The sequence below is a fragment of the Onychomys torridus genome, chromosome 1, assembly GCF_903995425.1.
Source record: "Onychomys torridus chromosome 1, mOncTor1.1, whole genome shotgun sequence".
Lineage (NCBI taxonomy): Eukaryota > Metazoa > Chordata > Mammalia > Rodentia > Cricetidae > Onychomys > Onychomys torridus.
In genome coordinates, this window is record NC_050443.1 from 101,328,318 (window position 1) to 101,352,850 (window position 24,533).

At 43.5% G+C, this 24,533-nt stretch overlaps 1 protein-coding gene across 1 annotated transcript in view; it reads left to right on the forward strand.

The window, feature by feature from the left end:
• Lcmt1 (leucine carboxyl methyltransferase 1) overlaps positions 1–24,533 on the forward strand; it is a 48,808-nt gene that overhangs the window by 16,276 nt on the left and 7,999 nt on the right. The window contains exons 2-9 of the mRNA XM_036175828.1: positions 1,005–1,096; positions 2,074–2,195; positions 6,431–6,507; positions 8,082–8,143; positions 13,767–13,869; positions 19,499–19,619; positions 22,647–22,748; positions 24,144–24,235. Of these exons, the coding sequence (XP_036031721.1) occupies positions 1,005–1,096; positions 2,074–2,195; positions 6,431–6,507; positions 8,082–8,143; positions 13,767–13,869; positions 19,499–19,619; positions 22,647–22,748; positions 24,144–24,235 (771 nt within the window). The remainder of the gene's footprint in view (positions 1–1,004; positions 1,097–2,073; positions 2,196–6,430; positions 6,508–8,081; positions 8,144–13,766; positions 13,870–19,498; positions 19,620–22,646; positions 22,749–24,143; positions 24,236–24,533) is intronic.

Here is a 24,533-nt window from a genome sequence, read left to right on the forward strand (position 1 = left end):
TCTGAGACAGGATTTCATTATGTAGCCCTGGCTGGCTTGGAACTCACTAAGTAGATCAGGTTGGCCTAGAACTCACAGAGATCCATCTGTGCTTCTCCCTCCCAAATGCTAAGAGTAAATGTGTATGCCACCATGACTGGCTCTATCACTGATACTTACCCACTGTTTAGAGACCGAGTAAACTCACTGTGGTCAAACTGTAAGTGTGCTGTTTGCTTTGGACTGTGTAGCAAGGCCTGGTCATTAGTGAGTATTTTTTGCATGTTCTGTTAAATACCTCACTCCACATGTTTCCTCGTGATATCTGCACATGTGCAAATACCAGTGAGAGACAAGTTTATACAGAATATAACACCTACTGTGGCAAGGCAGAAGTCAGCCTTGTTACTTCATGTGGTGTCACCATCTGTAACCTGAGCCCTGGCAGGATGAGGCAGGAGGAATGCAGGTGCTGGAACCAGCCAGGATATATAGGAGACCTTGTCTCAAACCCAGAATCTACTAAGAAAACCAAGTCTTACTGATAGCTTCAAGGAAAAGATGTAGTGTCTGCTTCTGGAGACTTAGACTGTGCAGCTTGGAGATGTACTTACTGCACACACCCTTAAGTCTTGACGTAGTTGTTAAGGAACATGGAGTGGAAGGTGTCAAGACTGGGGGTGGAGATAGGAAGCTCTCTGTTACAACCGACAGTCTTGACGTCACAATCCATGTGAAGGGTGATATGAGGTTATGCTTATTTAGGGTTTAGGGTCCTGGTATTAGCAATATGAAGAAGAGATGTGAGACATGATGAAGTGGGAAACGTTCAGGGTGGTGTCATGTTAGTGTGAAGATGGTAGATGGGTCTTGTTAAGGGGGGTATGAGGGAGTCCATGTCCATTTCTTAGCCTTTTGAAGTAGATGATTTCCCTTTGGATTCTCTGCGTGGTTCTTGGGAACTTGACAGCGGTACCTAGGACTGAACAATTTGTGCTCACTGCCTGCCTTTTCAACTCTCCCAGGTTTGCGGTGAGCATTGGCTACTGGCATGATCCGTACATTGAGCATCTTGTGAGGCAGTCTAAAGAGAGGAAGGCCCCTGAAATTAGCAGAGGTAAGTGGCCATCTCAACACCATGAGCCCTGAGGTTTTATAGATTGATTCTTAGCCTTTCAGGGTATACTCTTTACACAAGCAGGGAAGGTCTTAGTTCCCAGCATCCTCACCAACATGGTATGCTATAAAACTTTTTAATCTCAGTTTGATCATAAAAATGATGTTACTGAAATTTTGTTGTCTAATTCTCCCATTTATAAAAGAGACTACATTTTCCTGTTTAAAATCTATTAATGGCTGTAGATGTGGCTCATTCATAGAGTGCTTGCTTAGCAAGCACAGTTTCAGGGGTTCAATCCCTAACACTGAAAAATATGTGTACACACATACACACATGCACACGCACACCCAGCCTCTTTATAAGCCAAATGTGGTGGGGCATGCCTGTATTTCCAGCACTCTGAAGGCTAAGGCGGGAAAATTGTGAGTTTAAAGTCATCTGGTCTACTCAATAAGGCCATGTTTTTTGTTAAAAAACAAAATAACAAACAAACAAACAAACAAAAAACAAAACAATGAGCAGAAGAAAGCTGTTGTGTATTTTTTGCTATGAACTGTCTGTGAGAAGGTAACCTTTTGTACCTTTTTATAGTGTTTAGTAACACTGTTGGGCTTTTAAGTAATTTCATCAAGGATTTGAAGCAGAAACATGATTTACTTTCTGTCCCAGTGAAAACTGAACTGACTGAGTAATCTTAATTCATCTGTGTGCAGTGTCGGGGGACTCTTGGCTCCTAGAGATAGGTCCTTGCAGATAGTTTTTGTGAGCAGTGTAAAGAGATTTAACTACCATGGGTCCCAACGAAAGGCCATGGTAGTTCTCTTGGCATTCTTCCCTGTGGTCTTGAGGCAGATTTCCTAATGAGTGTTTGTAGAGCCAGGGACCCTTGTGGTACCTGGTTCTCTGATGGCTTTGAGGAACAATGTGTTGTCCCTGAGTGACTGACAGCTTGTTTCTCTGGAATTCTCTTTAAGGATATTTTGCTCGAGTTCATGGTGTCAGTCAGCTTATTAAAGCTTTTCTCCGGAAGACAAAATGTGACTGTCAAATTCTCAACCTTGGGGCTGGGATGGACACTACCTTCTGGAAGTTAAAGGTAACAAGGGTTCTGCTGCAGCTGCTGCAGTTTAATTCTTTGAAGATGACTACCTAGTTTAAAATTTAAAAATACACTAAAAGGGGGCTGTCTCAGCTGGTAAAGCACGGAGACCTGTGCTCAGGCCCTGGGATCCATATAAAAAGCTGGGCATAGTGGTTTGCTCTTGTAGTCCCAGCACTGGTTAGTTGGGGAGGTGGGGGGGAGGGCAGGCAGAGACTAGTGGGTCCCTGGAAGTTCTTGGGTCAGCTAGCTTAGCCTACATGGGGGATTTCCAGGCCAGTGAGAAATCTCTGTTTCAAACAAAAAGTAGAATGCATCTGAAGGAATGACATTTGAGGTATTCCTTTGCCTCCCCATGCATGTGCACACACAGTGATCATGCAAACACATGTGAACATATGCACATGCATATAAATTTAAAATAGAAACATATTAAAAGTGGTTCAGTGGCAGACTTTTTCCATCCCATTCTACCTGCCTAGATGTGCCTCAGAGTCACTCTTGCAGTAACTGTCAACCCTTGGTCTTCCTCAGGATCCAATAAGTTACATTGTTTTTAATTGTTATTTCAAATGGCATTATACTAAAAATTCATGTATTTTCTTCTGTGTGTTGATATACAAGCAGGAGGAAAAAAATTGTCTACTAGAATCACTGAGACCAAATCTATAAATTTGTCATTTTGATAGTAACTAAGATCTGTTGACCACGTAATGTCATTTTGAGTAAGATTTAGAGATTTGTGAGATGGACGAGCAGGCTATGACGTTAAGCCTGTTGTGATTTGTTCTGGTTGGATCTCTGGCTACCATGTGGGGTAGAGAGGAGGTTGATCATACTCACAAGGAAGGGGACATGATTCTGCTGAAGTTCTGCCTTGACTCTGTGGCCTGCTTTTTCTGTGACGTGTCCTCTGTGTTACTTGTTCTTTTTACAGGGTTTTGCAGATTTCTTGACTTCTCTATGAGGTCAGTCATGTGCAATAATGGGTCTGTATATTTTCCCAGATTCCTTGTAAGTGTAGAATAAGATACATGAATGTATGTACATAGCCTTTAGATCTTTGGCCCCAATCAGGTCACCTGATAAGGACTTCGGTCATCAAAGCTCCTGCCCAGCTTTTGTTGTACGTGAGAAACTAGTGGTCAGTGTGATCTTGGTGTTCTTGTTTGTGTCTACGTTTTTCCTAGGATAAGATAACTGGCATTTATGAGAACTTTTATGTGAAAAAGCATTATTGTGAGAGTTCTGTGAGGGGTTTCACGGGAGGAAAAGGGGCTGGGACAGTGTCTTCTGGGATCCAGCAGCCAGTGGCTTTAGAATGGGGACACACATTGGAGTGAACTCATCAAGCGTTTATTTACACACAGTGCTGTGGTTGTTCAGGGAGGCTTTTTTGGTGACATCTTTTCAGTAGGCCTGTTTTGTCTTTGTAGCAGAATGTCACGTGGTTGGTTTAAGGAACTTGAGCAGATTCTGGGTAAATGTGTTGCTGTTGAGAGATTCCTCCACTGGGCCCGAGATCCCTTGATCACATGGGTTGCTTTCTTACCCCTTCTTGTAGATAACTTGATAATTAAATCTGAGATTTTTATTTTATGAATGAAGTTCACCTCTTCTAAGAAGAATAATTGCCTGTCAGTAGTAAAAACGGAAAATGGCAGAAAATTTGAAAGTCTTTTGTAGAAAATTTCATGTTTTTATTAATAATCATGTTGGTCTGGAGCACTTTTTTCTTAAATCCAAAGTTCTTTTTTAAGGATATTACAGACATTTCCCTTGTTTGTTCTTTTATTTTTTTAAATTTATGTGTGTGGATGTTTTGCCTGTATGTATGTTTAGGACCAAGTGCATGTCTGGTGTCCACAGAAGCCAGAAGAGGGTGTCAGATCCCCTAGAACTGGAGTTACAGATGGTTGTAAGCTGCCTTGTGGGGCCTGGGAGTTAAAACTCATGTCCTTTTGAAGAGAAGCCAGTGCTCTTAACCATGGACCTCTTTCCAGCTCCCTGTTTGCTCATACAGAGCAGTAGTTGCAAACTATAAGCTATAGGCTAAATCTGGCCCATCATCTGTTTTTGTAAATAAAGCTTTATTGGAACAGTAACTTCCATTTGTTTGTATATTGTCCACATTTAACATCCATAGACTAGTTACAACAGCGACCATCTGGCTTGAAAGGGTTAAACTTTTCTGGTTCTTTGCAGAAAAAAAAATTATGATTCTATGCTTTAGAGATGTATGCCTTTCCATAAAAGTATAGGAAGAGCCTATCCATGCTCTTACTGTGTCTCATACCTTCCAGCTAGAAAGACTGAATCTGCGGAAGTGAGATTATTAGTATGGACTTCCTGCTCTTTCTGTGAGATCTTAGGGACCCAAGACCCTTTGTATAGTTGGGGGTTTCCTATAGACAGGAAATCTGGGACTGTCACAAAAGGAATAAGGTTGAAGGGTGAAATCCTTTAAGGTACCTTATCTTAATGTCTCTTTAGTCATGTGGAAGGAAGCAGGTATGAAATGGTCAGCTGTGGTGGCTTCCCTCTGCATCCGAGTGATGCTCTTCCTGGCTGTCCTGTGCAAACCTGACCCAGGCTTGGGGCCTTCTGTCCCAGCTCATTAACTAGGAGCTCTTTAGGCTTGCGGTTCTAATGCAGAGAATCAGAGAATCCGTGATTGAAATGTGATTTGCTATAGTTGTTTTCTCTCCCTCTGGGAAGGAAACAACTAGCTCAGGAGAGGAAGAGCCTGCACTAGCCCTTGAAAGAGGACACTGTCCTGTGAGTTACAGGTCGTTGTGAACTACCATGTGGTTGCTGAGAATCAAACTTGGCTCCTCTGGAAGAACAATCAGTGCTTTTAACCACTGGGTTTTCTCTCCAGCCCTTGTAAGTGATGACTCCTTGGCCCATTCAGATAAATGGTGGGGCTGGGATCTGGAAGAACAGTTATTGCTCCTAACCACTGAGCCTTCTCTTCAGCCCTGTCTTCACTTTTACATGATGACCCCTTGGCCTATTCAGATAAATAGTGGAGCTGGGATCTGAACCTATTCTTCATCAGGCTTTGTTGTAACAGCAAGGAAATGATGCTAACCCTGTGCATGTGATGTTAACTCACATGCTGTTTCATTCTATTTCATTCTAAATGAATCCCTAAAATGTTGGTCAGTACAAATTTTGCATTGACTTCCTGATGGTCTCTGATTGTTCCAAGTGCTTTTGGAAGAATAGTGTGTGTACTGTGTTCAGACACCTCACAACTCCTTTCCTACCATCTCAGCTTCAAGCTCTATAGACCCTACCTGGACAAATACAGAAACCTCTTTTTCTTGTATCTATTTTTAAATGCATGTATATGTGTGTTCTTTGTGTGCATGTGTGTGTGTGTGTGTGTGTGTGTATGCACATGCATGTGTGCACAAATACATTTGGAGGCCAAAGGACAACCTTGGGTCATCCTCAGGAGCACCATCCACCTCCTTTGAGATAGGATTTCTCACTGGCTTAGAGCCCAACAATTAGGCTAGACTACCTGGCCAAAGAGCCCCAGGGCTCCTCCTGTCTTTGCCTCCTCAGCACTGGGGTTACAAACACACCACTGTGGTTGGCATTTTTACATGGGAATTAAACTCAGGTCCTTAACTTGTAAGACAAACACTTCACTATCTCCTGGCTTCTGTATTTTTTCTTGCTTCTCTCAAATACATTCTTTTTTTGTTTTGTTTTGTTTTTGAGACAGGGTTTCTCTGTGTAGCTTTGCGCCTTTCCTGGAACTCGATTTGGAGACCAGGCTGGCCTCAAACTCACAGAGATCTGCCTGGCTCTGCCTCCCGAGTGCTGGGATTACAGGCGTGCGCCACCACTACCCGGCTCTCAAATACATTCTTAATGATACCATAATGATTTGAAAATATTCTTCTGGGGCTGAAGAGATGGGTTACTAGCTACGAGCACTTACTTTTCTTGCAGAGGACCCAGATTCAATTTTCAGCACCCACATGGTGGTTCACAACCATCTTTTAGTGCAGCACGCACACACATGTTGCACAAACATACATACAGGCTCAGCAAACATTCATACACATGAATAAAAATAAATAAAACACTTCTGATCATGTGAGTCCTCCGACCTAAAATCCCTAAGTACCCCATTGCTGTTAGGTGCTTAGTGCTTGCTGGCTACTTGCAGTGGCTGTGTGAGTTAAGGAATGATTCTGTGTGGTTTTCTCCAGGATGAAGGTCTTCTCCCAAATAAATATTTTGAAGTCGACTTTCCAATGATAGTCACGAGAAAGCTGCACATCATCAAGTAAGTGTGGCTTTGTTGGGGGACAGGATGCCAGCTGGTGCATACTCAGCTCATGGTGTGGTGGGTTGAATGTGGGAGACCTCATTGCAGAGTGCTGGCTTTCAGTTTCCTTTATCACCCTGCATGAGGTGTGATCTTCAGCATTTAGTGCCCTTCTGCCTGACTCTCCTTACACTTTAGTGTAGCTTCCCCACACTGAAGGTTGACCTATGCAGAGCACAGGTGAATGCTCTGAATTTTTTTGTGTATTTTCATTACTCCTTTATCCTGGGGCATAGACAGTAAGTAGCCTGGCCCTGACTTAATGTAGTAATTTCTCTCTTGAGTCTGTGAAATGCTTTGATGGCTGGTTCTGAGGGACTTGCAGAGCTCAGGATGATGTGTTCTTCGCTTCTTGCTGTCTTGAGTGCTTTTTTTGGGTGGCTCACTCCTCGGGGTAGACTTGGGAACTGAGTGCTCAGAACCCTTTTTGGAGATGAAGAATCTTCTGCTCAGAGATGTTGACTTGCCCAGGGACATCTGGCTAGTATGGGTGGAGCTATCTAAACCCTGACTTCCAAAGCCCTCCGTCAGGACTTGTTTGTTTTTTTTACACCCCTACCCCACTTTAAGTAGTTATTTAAACAATAGCCCAATTATTATATTTTTAAAATTCCATAGACATTAAAACTTTTGATTTATTCTTTAGAACTACTGCAATCCTGTGCAGTGGGAGTGTTTTCAAGCTTCTCATGGTCTGTTCTATGAGTTTTCCAGTCTTTTTCTAAATATTAAACACATTTTATATTAAAAGGCTTTTAAAATGATGAATGAAGACTCTTGGAACTGTGTAGTTCTGCTGAGCTCATTAGAACTCTGAGTGAGGTGGGCATGAGTGGACCCTGGATGAAGCTCAGGATGGCATCTGGCAAGAAAAACAGCTTTTACCTGTGCATCGCTGTGTGGTTCTTTGATTTCTGATTTTTTTCATTTGCTGGATTACAGGAGTTACTTTATAAATATTACTGAACTTTAAGACAGTTTTTTGTATCCATATGACAAAGAACAGCCAGGATCATAGGATACAATTTTGTTTGAGAATAAGCAAGAAACTGGAGGTAGCTGGAAAATCCTGGGACATTTAGAAAATTTGTGTTAGCCTACTTTTAGCTATTTTTAATCAAATTATTTGGTGATTAGTGTGTGATTTAACTGCCAAATGCTATAGTGCAGAGCTGACCTAACCTGAAGCCTGTGTGCACTGAACTGCTACTGTGTACACAGGGCCAAATGTAGGTAGACTGAAAGGCTTCAGAAGTGGCCCTTGTTCTGCACATTAGCAATCTACCAAACTCCCTCTCCAAAAATATGAAGTAAAAATGCTCCACAATCAGAAACATTTTCAGCATCATGTCCAATTAGATATTACAGAATCTCACAGACATCCCAAATCTGTACAGTTTTTGGTCCTAAGCATTTTGCATAAGGATTATTCAGTATGTGCTCACAGTTTGTGACAGACGCCATCATTTTGGCAGTAAGTGCACTCAAGAGTTAATTGACTCTCTTTTCTCCTCTTTCCCATCTTCCCATAGAAACAAGCCGCTTCTGTGCAGACCCATCTTGGAGTTACACCCAGAGGACACTCTGCAGTTAGGCAAGTAGCCTTAGGAGCAGCACTGTGGGGATCCTAACACATTTGCTTGTTTGTGACAGGGTCCCTCTCTTCAGCCCATTCATTTATGTTAATCTGCCCAGCTCTGGCCATCAGTATTGCAGCTCAACAGTTTTCTTTTTGGTAGTGCTGGGGATCAAATCTAGGACCTTCTACATCCCTGGACCCCCATGTAATTATAATTGTTTCTGACACAGTCTTTCAGTGCCGAGCCTTCTGGATTGTGTGTGTGTTTTGTTTTGTTTTTTGTTTGTTTGTTTTAAAGATCTCTACCAAAATTTTCCATTATGTTCAGTTGTGGTTGACAGAGAAGGTCAAGGGGTTTAATAGTCATTCAGGCTTTGAGAGTGGCCTTCTCTGATTATCAACACAGTAGCCTTTAGGCACCCAAACAGACCTCTTTTGTGCACAACTGCAATGCCATAGTCATGTTCCCTGTGACTGGAATTTTGATTAAATTTCTGCGTAAGTCTGTGTGGCTGCCAGCCTTTGTTTCCACATACAGATCGGCTGTACCTGTTGTGACCATTCACATTCTGTAACGGTTTTCTATATGCTTGGTTAATTGGTGTTACATTAGGCTCTGTCACGAGTATCCTTGCACTTTGCATTACTTTGATCAACAATGTGGAAATGTATGAAGTAGATCTTCCTATTGTACACACTCTCCATGTACCATTACTATGCTTGGATGTGTTCATTTTCACCTCTCTTTTTGAATTATAAGCCCCATGATTACAGGAGCATTATTATTGGTTGGTTTTTGTTTTTTCTTCAGGATCCTGCTGGGTAGCTTGGGTTGACCTAGAACTCTCCTCAGAGCTGGAGTCACAGGCAGGCCATCATATCTAGCTTAGACCACATCTTCTTGGGCATCCTTATAGTCCCAGAATTGGCTCAGTGCTCTGTACATAGTGCCAATGAATTATCAGATTGGTGAGCAGAGAGGTAAATTAATCTTGTATATAGTCAAGGAATCCACTTGAGATGGATTCCCTTTTACTTTAAAACAAAAGGAAAATCTAAGTGTTCTGGGAAAATCTCTTCTCTAAAAAGAACATTTACAGTCTTTAATAAATTAGTCTCTCATTGAAGAGGTAGTGGATTAGATTGGTTGAGTTCAGCCCAGATCAGCATGCTTTTTAAATGCTTACTTGAAAAATGCCGGCACTGTTGACTCACTGTTTGCACACGTGTGAGTGTCATTTATAGACATGTAGCATTGCTCAGCTCTTCACTTTGCTCATGCCTGTTCTTGAACTGTAGCTTCAGGCAGCAGTTATCACAGCCTTCATCAGTTACCCTTTGCTCTGAAGAAACCACTGCACCCCGTGTGCCCAAAGCAGCTGACATCTGTGTCACTCACAATGTGGCTTGTCTCTTTGACTTAGGTTCATTTGGTTAGAACTTCGTAGCTGGGCTCTTGTCTTTGCTAAAGGCCTTCAGTGTGTGCCCAGGCATTGAACTGACCCTGTCTCTTTAGAATTACAGTGCCTTGAAGGTCTCAGTAACTTCACAGTACCCTAGGCCAAAAGACATCTTTCACATTTCAGTTTATTAATTAATACATCTTAAGTGTATATGTTGTAGCAATTTATTAGTCATTTGAAAAGTAATAGACAAGTTGCACAAGCACTGTTCATTCATACATTTAGATAAGTCTTACTATATAGCCAAGACTGTCTTAAAGTTGTAATCTTGCCTCTGTCTCACAAGTGCTAGGGTTCCAAATGTGCACCTGTGCTTCATGTGTGACTATTTCATTCTTAAAAACTACAGTTACTAATGAGACTGTATACATGTCTGGTACCTCACAACTTCACCTTGGAATCAGGATAGGCACCTCCTGTGTCCACATTGGCCTTCACAGTGTTGACTTTTCATTCAGGGCATACAAGAGCTTAGCTTCCCAGAGGGGTGATAACCTTGGGTGAATTCAGAGTGGTGTAGTGAAGAAACTGTATTTTGGTCTAGTAGTTTGCTCCTGTCTGACTGATATTGAGTATCTTTGTTTCCTGCAGAAAATCAAAACACTCTGCTTCATCCCTGTGAATTTTCTATGCTGCCCAGGGTTCCTCAGTACACATTTAGGAACCTTGAGCTCATCAGTTACACATCTTTAATACTAAAGATGATCATTTGAGATCAGTACTGTCTACATTTCATGATTAAAAGAGAGGTAGTCACGTGCTTATGTTATTTGCTCAGAGACACAGGCTGGCAGTGGCTAAGTTGAAATATGACCATATGCTGTGAATTCACTTTTTGTTTTGGTGTGTGATCTGCATAGACCACAGTGTGTTGTGTGATTCCTCCATCACAGAGTATTTAGGACTGTTGAAGGATTGTTTTGTTTAGGTGAGTCTCGCCGTGTTGTTCAGGCTGGTGTCCCATTCCTCCTGAGTAGCTGGGACTCTGTTACTTCAGGACTTTTAACCGTGTGTTACTGACTGGTAGAGCTTGAGTTGCCATGCCTCTCCTTATGTCATGGTCTCTGTGTCCTCATTTTGGAGACCTTCAGGGTCTGGTTCTGCTGTGGGGTGAACCTGCTCATCATGGGGTACTTCTACAGCACATCCTCCAGTTATGACAAACAAATATGTCTTTAGGTATTGCTACATGCTCCCAAGAGCACCATTGCTCCTGGTTGAGAACCACTACTTAAACTGAAGAGTGGCTAAGCTTATGTAATGAGGATTTTCATAATTATCTCTTCAGTTTGGCCCTGTGTAAGTCTGTTCTTAATTTTTTATTCCTGATTAGTTGTATTTTCAAAGCTTTTCCTTTGTCAATCCTCTTAACAAGTTCTCTAAGGGAGTTTTGATTATAAAACTACCAATAGTAATGCATGGGTATTTTTAATTTTTTCCCCCAAGACAGTTCTCATGAGGCTCAGGCTGGCCCAAACTCACTGTATAACAGAGGCTGCCCTTCAGCTCTCAGTCTTTCTGCCTCTACCTCCAAGTGCTAGGATTTCAGGCTTGCACACCCTTACCCAGTGGCGGGTTTTAAACCAATGTTGATTGGCTTTTCAGACCTGGACATGCTCGTTCTGTAAGCATCGCACAAAATACTTTGAACCTCCTCCCATGTTCTCTTATCAAAATACCTAGAAGAAAAGGAGGGATGCAACTCCCATGGTCATGAGCAAGTCCTTCCTGTCATCTTCTCCAGGGAGCGCTTCAGTATGCAGGGCTTTCTGCTTAATCTGTAGTCTCTGTCCACTGCTGTATTTCATAAAAGTGTCTGTTTTCTCAGACTAATAAAACTTTGGAACTTGCACGGAGTCCACGTCCCCCACAGGTCCATTCTGTTCTCTGTGACATAGTGGAGAGGCTTCCTCTGAGGACAGACAGTGGGCCTCGTACATCTAAACAACTGGAACAGTTTTGACTTAGAGATAACTGCATGTGGTGCTGGTGTGTGCTGTTCCAGTCCTCAGATTCTGTCACATCAAAGGCTCAAGGTCGTGTCCAGGGCTTCCTGCCTGTTGTGTGGAATGCCTACTTGACACAGGCTGGGGCTGAGAGCCTCTGATCACTGTGTGCGTTCACATCTGCTGTCCTTGGGCACTGTTGGCTTTTTGCTGTTTTCATACTGGTCCCAGTAAGCTAAGTGTCTCCCAAACCACTTGGTGGCCTCTTTCCACCACTGTATTCCATATTAGAGAACTGCATGCTTCAAAATCCTGTTGTGTGTCTTTTGGGTTTTGGTCAGGAATGGAAAAACTCATTCAAGACTTGCTTCCCATCAACATATTATTTTTAAGAAGGCACACAGGCATATGGGAATTGTTTGTTTCTATTACAGGCAGACAGGTACTTTTGTATTCTTTATATTATTTTCTTGATCCAGCACTGCGGTACCCTGGGGCTGACTCTGGGTTTCCTGTTTGTCCTTTATTGCTTTACTGACATCTAAGGGGTTCCCAGGAGGTGTTTATATTTTCTTTCAATATGTTTGAATCAGCCAAATGGGCTGGTGAAGACGAGAAGGGGACCTGCTTACATGCTATAGTTTTTTCCCTTAGTCCTGGGAATTGAATGCAGGGTTTTATACATGCTGGACAGGCACACTGCCATTTTCAGCACCTTTTGTGAGGGTTCTCAGAGCTGGAACATGAGTCAGTAGCAATGTTTCAGGATGGCTGTTGTTTATCTCACCTTCCCCCAGGGTCTGTACCAGTGAGAAACAGTAAATAAGGCCTGTGTAGAAATAGCATTGATCCGGGCATGGTGGCACACACCTGTCATCGAGGCACTCAAGCAGTGGGAGGATTGCTGTGAGTGCAAAGCCAGTCTGAGCTAAAGAGCAAGGCCTTGTTTGAAAAACAGACAAAATTCAATAGTTGAAAGAGTTTCTAAGGACACACGAAGATATCATGAGTACATTGATGGCCCTCAAAGGCCAGTGTCATGGCATTCGTATCCATGATTTTGTAAGTGTAGTCTCCAGACTGACAGCATTAGAACTACCTGGGGATGTGCTAGAGATGCAGTCTTCTGCTGTAGGGAGGTCTAAGCAAGCATAACTCTGGGTGCAGCCCTCAGGGTGACTGTGATGGTCCTAAAGCTTGAGAACCACTGTAGACACCATCCCATCCCACCTCTGGCACATCTGTTCTTACTCATTTGTAAATGCATTGCTACATAAACTACTTTCTTTCAAACATAGCACATTACAATGGTGTAGTATTTGTGGAACCACCCACCCAGTATTTAAATAGCTTAGTCTTTGACTTCTTAATTCTACTCACTTTCCTCTGCCTTGAAGAAGTGACTGACAGGTATTTCATCAGTACCAGAATGCTCATTGCAGTGTCTCAAATGGAGAAAATTTGGCAATACCATATGTCCAGTAGTAAAGGATTGACTGAATATGAGGTGTTTTTGTTTGGTGATCCCCTATGTCCTGTAGTGAAGGATTGTGTTTTTCTTTCAGTGGCATGCTAGAAAATCACTATAGAAAATGGTGCCCAGGGCTAGGCATCCTCTTCCGTCTTCCTCCACCTTATTGTGGTGAGACAGGGTCTTTCACTGAGCCTAGAGAATGTTTCAGTAATAATAATAACAATAATAATTATTATTTTATTTAATAAATATTTTATTAGTAGTATTATTTTGTTTGTTCAGTTTTTGGGGATAGAGTTTCTCTGTGTAGCTCTGGCTGCCCTGGAACTTGGTATGTTGACTAGATTGGCCTTGAATTCACAGAGATCCAGCTGTCTTTGCTGCCCAGGTGTTAGGATTAAAGGTGTGCCCCACCATATCTGGATTAAGTTACTTTTATCTTGAAAAAGCTGTATCTAGGTTGGCGAGATCCCTCAGCATTAAGAGCACTTGCTATTCTTCCAGAGGACCTAGGTTTGGTTCCCACAAAAAGGTGGCCTGAAACCATCTGTAACTCCAATTCCAAGGAATCTGATGTCCCCCTTCTGGCCTATGAGGACACTAGGCATGACCATGATATACAGGCAAAACATTCATACACATAAAAAGTTTAAAATAACCTTTAAAAAAGAAAAAAAAGTCCATTAAAAGAATGATATCACTGGCTTGTGTTGAAATGAGAATTATTATTATTATCATTATTATTGTCTTTACAGATGGGCACATGCTGGATTCAAAGAGATATGCCATCATTGGAGCAGATCTCCGAGACCTTTCTGAACTGGAAGAGAAACTAAAGAAATGTAACATGAATACACAGTGAGATTTGTTTTTAACCCCTTATGTGTCTGTGATTTCATGCGAGTTATAAGATGCAGTTAGTCATTAGTACAGCTTGATACTTGCCTCTGGTCTTTATTGTGTCATTGCTACGTATGTAGTTTTTTTTTGAGATTTTTGTTTGTGCATTTGTTTGTTTTTGTTTTTTGAGACAGGGTTTCTCTGAGTAGCTTTGGTTGTCCTGGGACTCACCAGGCTGGCCTTGAACTCAGAGATCTGTCTGCTTCTGCCTCCAGAATGTTAAGATTAAAGGCATGTGCCCCCACTGCCTGGCGGTCTATTTATTTATTTATTTGAAGATTTCTAAGCAGTCTTTTTTTTTCAAGTCTGCTTTCCACCTGTGACTCCTTTAAAAAATGCTGCCCTAATAGAGTAAGTGTGAGAGAGCCTTTAATTACATGTAAAGGAGGAGCTCCTGTCTAGAATACATGGAGACCAATATTTACCAGGCTTTTTCTTTTTCTCTTAGGCCACCAACCAGCTCCCAAATCATGACACAGAGACTTCTGATTAGTTATGAATGCTCTGCCTAGCTTAGGCTTGTTTCTAGCTAGCTCTTTTAACTTAACCAGTTTCTCATTATCTACCTTTTCTTTCTGTGTATCCTGCTTGTCCTGCTTCTTCTGTGTCTGTTTGGCTGGTGGCCGCCTGGAAAGCTGGCCCTTGGTGTTTCCTTCTCCTTCCCCCTAGTTCTTTCCTCCTCCTCCTTCTCTCTTTCTTTTTTGCCTAGATTTCTCCTCCTATTTATTCCCTCTGCCCGCCAGCCCTTCCTATCCTTTCTCTGCCTAGCTATTGGCCATTCAGCTCTTTATTAGCCCAATCAGGTGCCTTAGGCAGGCAAGGTGAAACAGCAACACATCCTTACATCATTAAACAAATGCAGCAAAAACAAATGTAACACATCTTTACATAGTTAAATATTCCACAACACCAGAGCTCATAAAAAGTGCTTCCATAAATGACTGAAGACGGGTGGATAGTGAATGTGCCAGAATGCCAGGATATATGATGTACGCATTATCACCCAGGGCTATCAAACCACAGTAGCCATCAGATGAAATTCTGGTGTTCTCCTACCAGGGTGGCAGAATGTGTAAATATGGCTGTATATAGTGTTGGTAAGGATGTGGGTGGTAGGGAGTAGGCTGCAGTGACTCACCACGTAGGAGCGAACTGGCTACAAGCCGTGGTGAGGCGCAGTGGGAAGTAGCTAGCAGAGTTGTAATGTGATACCAAAGTTCCACTTTGGGTGTATTTTCCAACAAGGTTCTTCATGCTTAAGGTGGGTGGGTGTTCATTGCAGCAAGCAGAGTAGCAGAACACTGGAAATGCCCACTAGAGGATAGTGGATGAATAGAACATGAAGTGCATGACTCAAATCAACATGGAGACAATCCAGAATCTAGCAGTGAATTAAAATCAGGTTGTAGAATAGTGCCCTCATTGTGAGACCAGATGTGTAAAGCTCACACCTACAGATCACCGTGTTTTCATAAGCATGTGCTTACATTGCAGAAGTGGCTTATAAGTGATGGGAAGGGTCTGCCACACCAAGTTTCTGAGAGGGCTCCTCTCTGGAGAAGAGGGGAATGATGGGTGGATTTAGAACAAGGATGCTGGTCAAAGTCAGACTGCAGTTCAGCACATAGTGGGCGGTGTCTGCACAGGTGAAGGTGACATTGGGGTGAATATTTGACGTTAGTACACAGGAGCACATCTAGAGGGAAGATGTGGTGGAGGGAATGTTACTTAAAAGAGTAAACCAAGGCCATTGCAGAAGGTAAGAAATGAACAGCTGGGGAAATACATGCCAGGACAAGTGTATTGGGGATAGAGAGGGGGAGATGCAGAGCCTGGGCTGAGCTTAGCCATTCCTGGGTTCTTCTCAGGTGAGAGGAGGGTAAGGTTTAATGGGCATTAAACATGGGCAAGCTCTAGGAGACAGATGAAGAGAAAGGGGAGCATCAAGTCTTCATGAGTTTTCTGCCTCATCTGCTGTCCATGTGGGAACTGGTGTCTCTGCCCACTGGCACTCTTGACCTGTTCGGGCTACACTCAGCCGCAATGTTTCTCTCAGTAGGACCTGTAGGCCCACCTGTCCCACTGGAAAGAAGCTCCAATGGCCTCGTGCTGCCATGGAGTCTGTCTGAGTATTCAGAGAGCACTGTTGGTTCCTAGGCCATGGTGCTGTTAGGAGAGGATGTGGAACTAAGAAGGGGAACTTGGTGGGAGTTAAATTAGGAGCATATTCCTGAAGCCACAGTCTGTCCCTTCCTCTGCTCCTGGTTATGAAGTGTACCCTATTTTGCCATTTGTTTCTGGCTATATGGAGCCTGGCCATGAGCCCAAAGCAACAGAGCCAACTGGTCTTGGTTGGAAAACTCTAAAACTGTGCCAAAGTAAACCTTTCCTCTTTATGAGTTGGCTCTCAGGTATGTGTTACAGGATGAGAGAGAAGTAAGTCAGTGAACACTGAGTTCATGCTTCTTGTCCCTTGGGTTTCCCACTGCACAGTTCTCAGATTATAGCATGTAGCATAGTCTTCCTTTGGCTGAATCTACGTATTGATATTCAAGGACCTGGTTTCCTTAGGTTTATGCTTTGAGAGGATGCTAGTGAGCGAGTCACCCGTGGATTGATTGGCACAGATGCTCCTAGGTAACCATGGCACCCTCATCATCAGGAGTATTAGCTCAATCAAGATAATTCCCCACAGGTGTTATCAGAGGCCTGTCTCCATGGTGACTCTAGATTCTGTGAAGTTGACAACACTCAGTCTTTTTTATGAAGCTTCCCTTCTGTCCATAGCTTATATAATAATGATTGCCTTTTACCACTGAGTCTGGCAACCTGAGTTTGATCCTCAGGACTTACATGATGGAGGAAGAGAACTGACTTCCACAGATTGTCCTCTGACCTCCATACACATACACATAAATAAGTGTAATTAAGGATTTTATTTTTTAAAGTTTGGGCTGTATTTCTTTAGTCATTGACTTATTAGATAAAATAAGGTAATATCATTTTTCTCACTTTCTATAGCCTTTCTAATAATATGAGATTTTGTTTTGTTTTATTTGTTTGGCTTGTTTGGTTTTGTGTCAAGGTTTTTGTGTACCCCATGCTGGCCCTGGACTTGCTATGCGGCCAAGGATGACCATGAACTTCTGATCTTCCTTTCTCCACCCCCACAAGTGCTGAGATTATAGGCATGCACCATCATGGCTGGTCTATGTACTGCTGGAGAACCCAGGGGATGCTAGCTGAGTTTTAACCCCCAGACCATGTAACTTAAGGTTGTAGATTTAGCTTATTTTATTAGTTTGGGAAAACAATTTTCCTTTCAGTGGTTTGCTTTCTGCTAGTCACCATGTTTGCAGCACAGACTTAACTTCTGTTCCCTTGATTCAGTGTTTCCCCTTGTGCTGTGATTCAGCTACATCGGGTTGCAGATGTCTAGTGGAGCTGGGAAGATGGCTCAGTGGGTGTGAGCCCCTGCTGTGCACAGATACAGACCTGTGTGTACCTGTGACCTCAGTGTGGTGGGGAGGAGACAGGTAGATCCTGGTATGATTGGCCACCCAGCCTAGCCAAAATGAAGAGCTTCTGGTTCTGGGAGAAGCAGTAAGGTCAGAGTGAATAGAGGAAGACACCTGATATCTTTTCTCCCCACCCAGCCACATAGACACACACGTGTGTGGAGACTGGCCAGTGTTCCAGTGAGCACTGGATGTGCATCTTAGCTAAGTGTAGATATAGATCATTTCACTGTTTAAAAAGCCAAAATGGAATCCAGGGGGAACAGTGGCCGGTTGGTACTATCAGGTCAGTGCCAGACTTCACTGTGGACACCGTTTCTTTTCTCCCTGATGGCAGTTAGGAGTGGAGGTGCCATGTCCAGCTATACAGATTGTACTTCTAATAGCAGTGTACACTAGGATGTGGTTCTGAGCAGCTTGTTTCCGCTGTATTTCCACAGTTTTCTCTCTGGGCTACTGGAACAATATCAGAACCCAGCAATCCATGTTACAAGTTTATAGGAATGATAACTGTTTTTTAAAAACCTGAGAAATGGGGCTGGGGGCTTGCATAGCATGCACATGGCCCTGGGTGTAGTCCTCAGTCTGAAAACAGAAAAAGAGAAAATGAGAGAACTGTCTAGGTTGTAGTGGTGTATACCTGTAATACCTGTAAGAGCTAGGAGACAGGGTGAAGGGTTAGGAAATGCCAGGACCTGGGCTTGATACAACCATTCCAGTCATTAATTCACATCACCTGGTTTCCTGCACTGACCCACACAGGACCACTCCTGTCAACAACCAGTCAAGGGAGGAGGAGGCACTCACAGAGCCCTACCCTCTACCCTGAACTATTGGTATTGATAGATTTGGGGAAAGGAGTGCTTGCTGTTTATAGCTGTAGATCCACTGCTGAGCCCATCAGGCTCCAGCAGACAGCTCCGAACCCATGCTCACACTGATGGCCCAGGCGAGTCTTGGTGGGTCACAGAACAAAGTGAATAAACATGAATGTGAGGGAGGAATTTGTCAGAAGTTGGGGAGGGGAGAGGAGTGGTGACGGGTGAGAGTGGCCAGTATGCAAGGCATACTATGTGAAGTTGTAAAAAATAGATAAACAGAATTACACTTTCTGAATTCTATAGGAATGTATTGGTTTTACTGTTTCATAATGTATTATTACTTTGTGTCTGGTAGATCAGTGCATACTATTAATGGAATTTCTTGATGAACATAACCATTCAAAACAACATTGTTTTTAGCTCTTAAAATTAATTATTTTTTATTTAGTGTTGGGGATGGAATGTAGGGCCTGATACATGCAAGATGAGCACTGAACCACTGAATTATACTCCAAGTCCTTGTTTTTTAGCTCTTTATGACAAGCCTTCACTTAAGAGGGATTAGATTCTGTTAAGTGAATATTAGAAATTTCTGCATGTCTCAGTTTAGGGGTTTGAAACAGCTCACATGTGGCTAAGGATCCTGTGAGTTGATGGTGGATGCTGGGCTGAACTGGGTAGCTCTTGGGTCCAGGCATGCTGATAGCTCCAAAGGCCCACTAGGGCAACCGGCAGACTGGCCAGCTAGCAACCATCAGCCAACCATCATGCTTCTTTCTCTTCCCATCACCTGGCCACCTGGAGTCCACTCATTTTCTGTCAGGATTCCATTGTAGGAAGAGGTCAGGCTCCATTGTGGGTGATGGTCACACTGTCTGTTTTTGCTGCTGTCCTCATGCCAGAACAAGAGCCTAAGCAGCACCAGTTCCAGGGAAGAAGAATAAACTTCTATGATAGGAGAATCTGCAGGGTTGCATTGCCCTAGGACAATAGGTGCACAGCAGCAGCAGATCTGTCTCCTTTTCTGCAGTCCACTCCATGTACCAAAGAACTCATTTTTATAAGATAGCCTGACCTCTGCTCCTTGTTCCCTTTTCTCTAGTTGTACTAGGCATTGTACTAGACATTGATCATACAGTGCTTGCTGTGTCTGGATTCTTGAATATGAACTGCCAGTGCTCCAATGTTTGCATAAGTTGATGTCTTGACTTGATGAAAACATTTTTACCTCCTTTCTTTTTCCTAAAGGTTGCCAACACTCCTGATAACTGAATGTGTGCTGGTTTACATGACTCCAGAGCAGTCAGCCAGTCTCCTAAAATGGGCAGCCAGCAGTTTTAAAACGGCCATGTTCATAAACTACGAACAGGTAAGAGTCTCCTGAAAGGTGGATTCTGCATGGGCTTCCAGTGTAGCTTTGCCTCTGTCCTTCCTTATTCAGTTCCTTCTGTCTGCAGGCATCAGTCTGTCTGCAGCCCTTTTCTTGACTACCCACCAGCTATTAGCAGAGATTTTGGAAAGTTTTCAAATTTTTATTTTATAATTGTGTGATGGGGGAATGTCTTTCTGTATACTGTGAATATGTGTTGCTCTGATTGGTTGATAAATAAAGCTGTTTCACCTATGGCAAGGCAGCTTAGAGGCAGGCGGGAATTTCAAAGAGAGAGGTAGGAAGAAGGCAGGGAGAGATGCCAGCAAGCCACCCAAGGATCAACATGTAATGGGATGCAGGTAAAGCCACGGAACATGTGGCAACTTATAGATTAATAGAAGTGGGTTAATTTAAGATATAAGAACTAGATAGCAGGGGCTGGGGATTTAGCTCAGTGGTAGAGTGCTTGCCTAGCAAGCGCAAAGGCCCTGGGTTCGGTCCTCAGCTCTGGGGGAAAAAAAAAAGAACTAGATAACAAGAAGCCTGCCATGGCCGTAGTTTAAAAATAATATTAGCCTGTGTGTGTTTATTTGGGTCCGAGCAGCTGCGGACCAGGTGGGACACAGGAAAACTCTCAGCTACAATTGTATTATCTAGAGTCAAAGAACATCGCTTAAGGTAATTTTGGCTGTATTAGAATGAGGAACAACTCAAAGGCCCAAAGACAAGCAGGAATGTGAGTGGAAGACATTGACTGTTTGTAACTGTGTGGAGCATGGGGACTAAGGACCTGGGGCCGCCACTCATGAGTAGTGTGGAAGGTATGACTTGAGGGGGCTGGAGAGGCTAGTTGTGAATGATGTGGAGGTTGGGGACTGAGGCAGCGGTAGAGTGGCCACTTGTGACCAGTGTGGAGGGATGGGGACTAATGGGCTTGGAGTGGTCACCCCTTAGGTCCAGCCAGGAGTTTCACGTGGGCATTTGACCTAGAGTTGCAAGAGCTCCTAATTTTGTAAGGGAAGTTTGATATACTCCTGTGTTGTAGTGTAAAATGCCCTATTCCTACAATCATTGACATTGATCTAGTGGCTGCAGAAAAACAAAACAAAACAAAACCCTTCGGGAGTTTTGAGATGATCCAGCTTGAGTCTGAGTCCTGTATGGTGAGGACAAGTTGTATACACTCTGTATGCCTTTGTTTCCTTGATTGAGAATAGTGATAGCCCTGCCTCCTAGTGTGTTGTGAGTTAGTCTGTGCATTTGCACCTGTGGCACTGCCCCAGTTCAGTAAGTGTGGGCTGTTCAAATTCCTCTGTGTTCCAGTTTCCTGCTGAGAGGGTGGGGGCAATTATATACCCGTAAGCACCATGTGGAGGCCTCTGTTGCTCTCTGCTGTGTTCCCTTGAGATGGGGTCTCTCACTGAACTTAGAGCTTGCAGGTTTTTGGCTAGGCTGAATGGCCAGCATAGCCCCAGTGATCCTCCCATCTCCACCCCCCAAGCACTGGATTCTAGTTGCATGTGATCAGACTGGCTCTTTATGTGGGTACTGAGCATCTGAACTAGATCTTCGGGTTTGTGCAGCAAACTCTTACCCATGGAGCCGCCTTCCTAGTCACAGTTCTTTGATGTTTAGTGCTTACCTTGTAGAAATTCATGAGATGCTGTACAGCAGTAGGCAAATAACAAGCAGAATGTATGCTAGCTGCTTTTATTATTTACTTACTTAGTTTTCTTTAGACGGTTTCACTGTGTACCCTGCCTAGCTGGGAACTTGCTGTGTAGACCAGGCTAGCCTCATACTTGGGTGATCATCCTCCTTCTGCCTCCCAAGTGTTGGGATTCCAAATGTGCACCCCAATAACCATCTTTTAAAAAAATTCTTTTTATGGAATCCCACTGTGTTGCTCTACCTCATTTCCTTTTTATTTCATTGCATGTAAGAGCAGCAAGAAGACTTGGCCACATAATATAATTGTGGGCCGGTCTAGGCTAGACTGGGGTTCAGTACCTCCTTCTCAACTCCAATCTGGGTTTGGGTTCCAGAGTCGCTGGTTCTTGGTTGGCTGACTGTCCTCCTTCCCACTTTAGAACTGCAAACATTCCTCAGCCTGTCTTCCCTCCAGGACCACTGCTCATGGAATCCCACCCTCAGCTTTCTGTTGATGTGACTGTCTCCTGGGCATGGTCTGCTTTTAGGATGCACACCCATGAAGAATGATCGCCACGTGTCTGTCCTGTGTGTGCTGTGTTGTTCTTTGCCTCTTCTGTACTCTGTCCAGAAACATTTGTCTAGCATGCTCTGGAAGGTGGTGGACTGATTCTGACCCAAGGCCTTCCACTCTGGAGCACGCCTGGGACTGTGCCAGATTTCAATGTACTGCCTCCAGCTGTCCCGCACCTGGTTCAGCTCCCACCACCTTCACTTTGTCAATAGATTGAAACTTAAATCAGCAGTCGCCAGCCACCAGCAGCCTCACAGTGTAGACAGCTGCTTACGTGCTTTTCCTAGTGTATTGTTTACAGTGACAAAGCCATGTTGGTAATGAGGTGATAACAGCTCACACTGGGCTTTTCACATGCCTGTGCTCAGCACTGCTGTAAGTTCTCCATGTATTTGCTTACTTTGTTATCATACAAATCCATAAGGCTGGTGTTAGTACTGTCCTATTAGAGTTTAGTTGCCCAGTTTCCCCAGGGTCACAGCTATTGTCAAGCCAGGATTCAAACCCAGGCAGTAGAGTGAGGAAGAATGTGCTCAGACACATCTTTGAACATGTATGTGAGCCTCTCTGGCAGCAATGGAATTGTTGCACTAGGCAGGCATGTAAGTGGGTGTGTGCTGCCCTGCGGGGTGTGTGTGTGTGTATGTATGTGTATGCGCACCAGCTCAGCTTTGTGTCACACAGCCCTGCTGAGCTGCTGCCGGGCGTGCCACCAAATGTCAGCCTTGACTGGTACTGTCTGTTGCTTATTTAGGACACAGACCTTTAAGGTTGTGGCTAACCAGCTTTTCCCTTCTCAGGTGAACATGGATGACCGGTTTGGGCAGATCATGATTGAAAACCTCCGGAGGCGACAGTGTGACCTGGCAGGAGTGGAAACCTGCAAGTCACTGGAGTCGCAGGTCAGAGCAGATGCTGAGCACTTGCTCATTCATTAGCCAGCAAAGCAGGGCACTCTCCATGGCAGATACACCATGAAAAGCCCTGTTCTGCCTGTCCCCTTGCTATAGAAAACAAATTTATAGTCCCTACAGCTCATTATTTTCATTATGCAGGCTTTTTGCACAGTTTATATTATGCAGAATTTCAGACAAGCATAAAAGTAGAAAGAATAGTACAGCAAACACTTCTATCCTATCACAGCTTCAGTAATTGTTAGTATTTTCAGAATTGTCTCATGCCCCTACCACGATTATATTTGTTGGTGTTGTCAGAATATTTTTAGACATATACTAGACAATATGTGTTTTCACCCTAAGTGCTTGTTAAAGACCCTCCTACTGAAGCCAGGTGGTGGTGGTGCACGCCTTTTAATCTCAGCACTTGGGAGGCAGAGGCAGGCGGATCTCTGTGAGTTTGAAGCCAGCCTGGTCTACAAAGCAAGTTCCAGGACAGCCAGGACTGTTACACAGAGAAAAAAAAAAAAAAAAGGCCCTTCTACTGTTGAACTTACTTCCAGGATAATGTTACCATGATGACTCCTCACAACTCAGCAATAGCTCTTTCATGCATCTGAGTCTCAGACCAGCTTCAGCTCTTCCTGATAGTTTACAAGCATGTTTATAGTTAGTGTATTTGACTTGGCATCTATCCATGATCTACACTTTATAGGTGATTAATATAGTTTGCGTCTCTTTTAATCTGTCCCTTTAAAAAAGAAAAGGTCGCTGGGCATTGGTGGCACATGCCTTTAATCCCAGCACTCGGGAGGCAGAGGCAGGCAGATTTCTGAGAGTTCAAGGCCAGCCTGGTCAACAAAGTGAGTTCTAGGAAAGGTGCAAAGCTACACAGAGAAACCCTGTCTCAAAAAACAAAAACAAAAACCAAAACCAAAAACAAAAACAAAAAAAAAAAGAAAAGGTCGTTTATTTGCTGGAGACAACCTCCTGTACCTACTGCCATTTAAATAAACTTTGTCACGTGACTACTAAACGACATGTTGCTCAAGCTGAGTGTGGTAGCTCACACCTGTAATCCTACCACTTGGTAGACTGAGGCAGAAAGATCATATGTTTGAAACCAGCCTGGGCTAGCAAGCTGCAAAACAGCGTAGACTACACGGCAAAACTCTGAAACCAGCCATCTGTCCAACCAACCAAATAACTGTTGTTCATAGAAGAATTTTTTTCTTTGTGTCTCTACACTCTAGTGGGTTTCCCCATGTGCATAGGAAATGGTAAACCGAAAAGAAAATGGACTGGATATGGGCTTTTGAAACACAGCTCAGAGAAATCCTGTGTACCTTAGAGTCTCAGGTACATGCTGAGACTCATCCATGTCTCTCCACCCTCTTTCAGAAGGAACGGTTGCTACTGAATGGGTGGGAGACGGCATCTGCAGTGAACATGATGGAGCTGTACAGTGGGCTTCCTCGGGCAGAGGTGAACAGGTATGTGAGTGCCGAGCCCAAGCTCCAGATGACTGGGAGTCAGAGGCTAACCGTCTGTGTTCTTTAATGTGAACGCAAAGCTAACCTCAAGCACACGTATTTTGAACTAAGGTAAATATTGGTAAAAGCTTGAGAGAGTAACTCATTAGCCACTGGCTGAGATAGCACCCTTGCCAAAGCAGATGATTTGAATGGAAATAAGCTGTTATACCTGGAAAGTTCTCAGAGCCACCAGAGCAGTGGAAACTTTGTGTAATCCCTGTTTTGAAGAAAAGATGATGTTGCCCACAACTTCTAA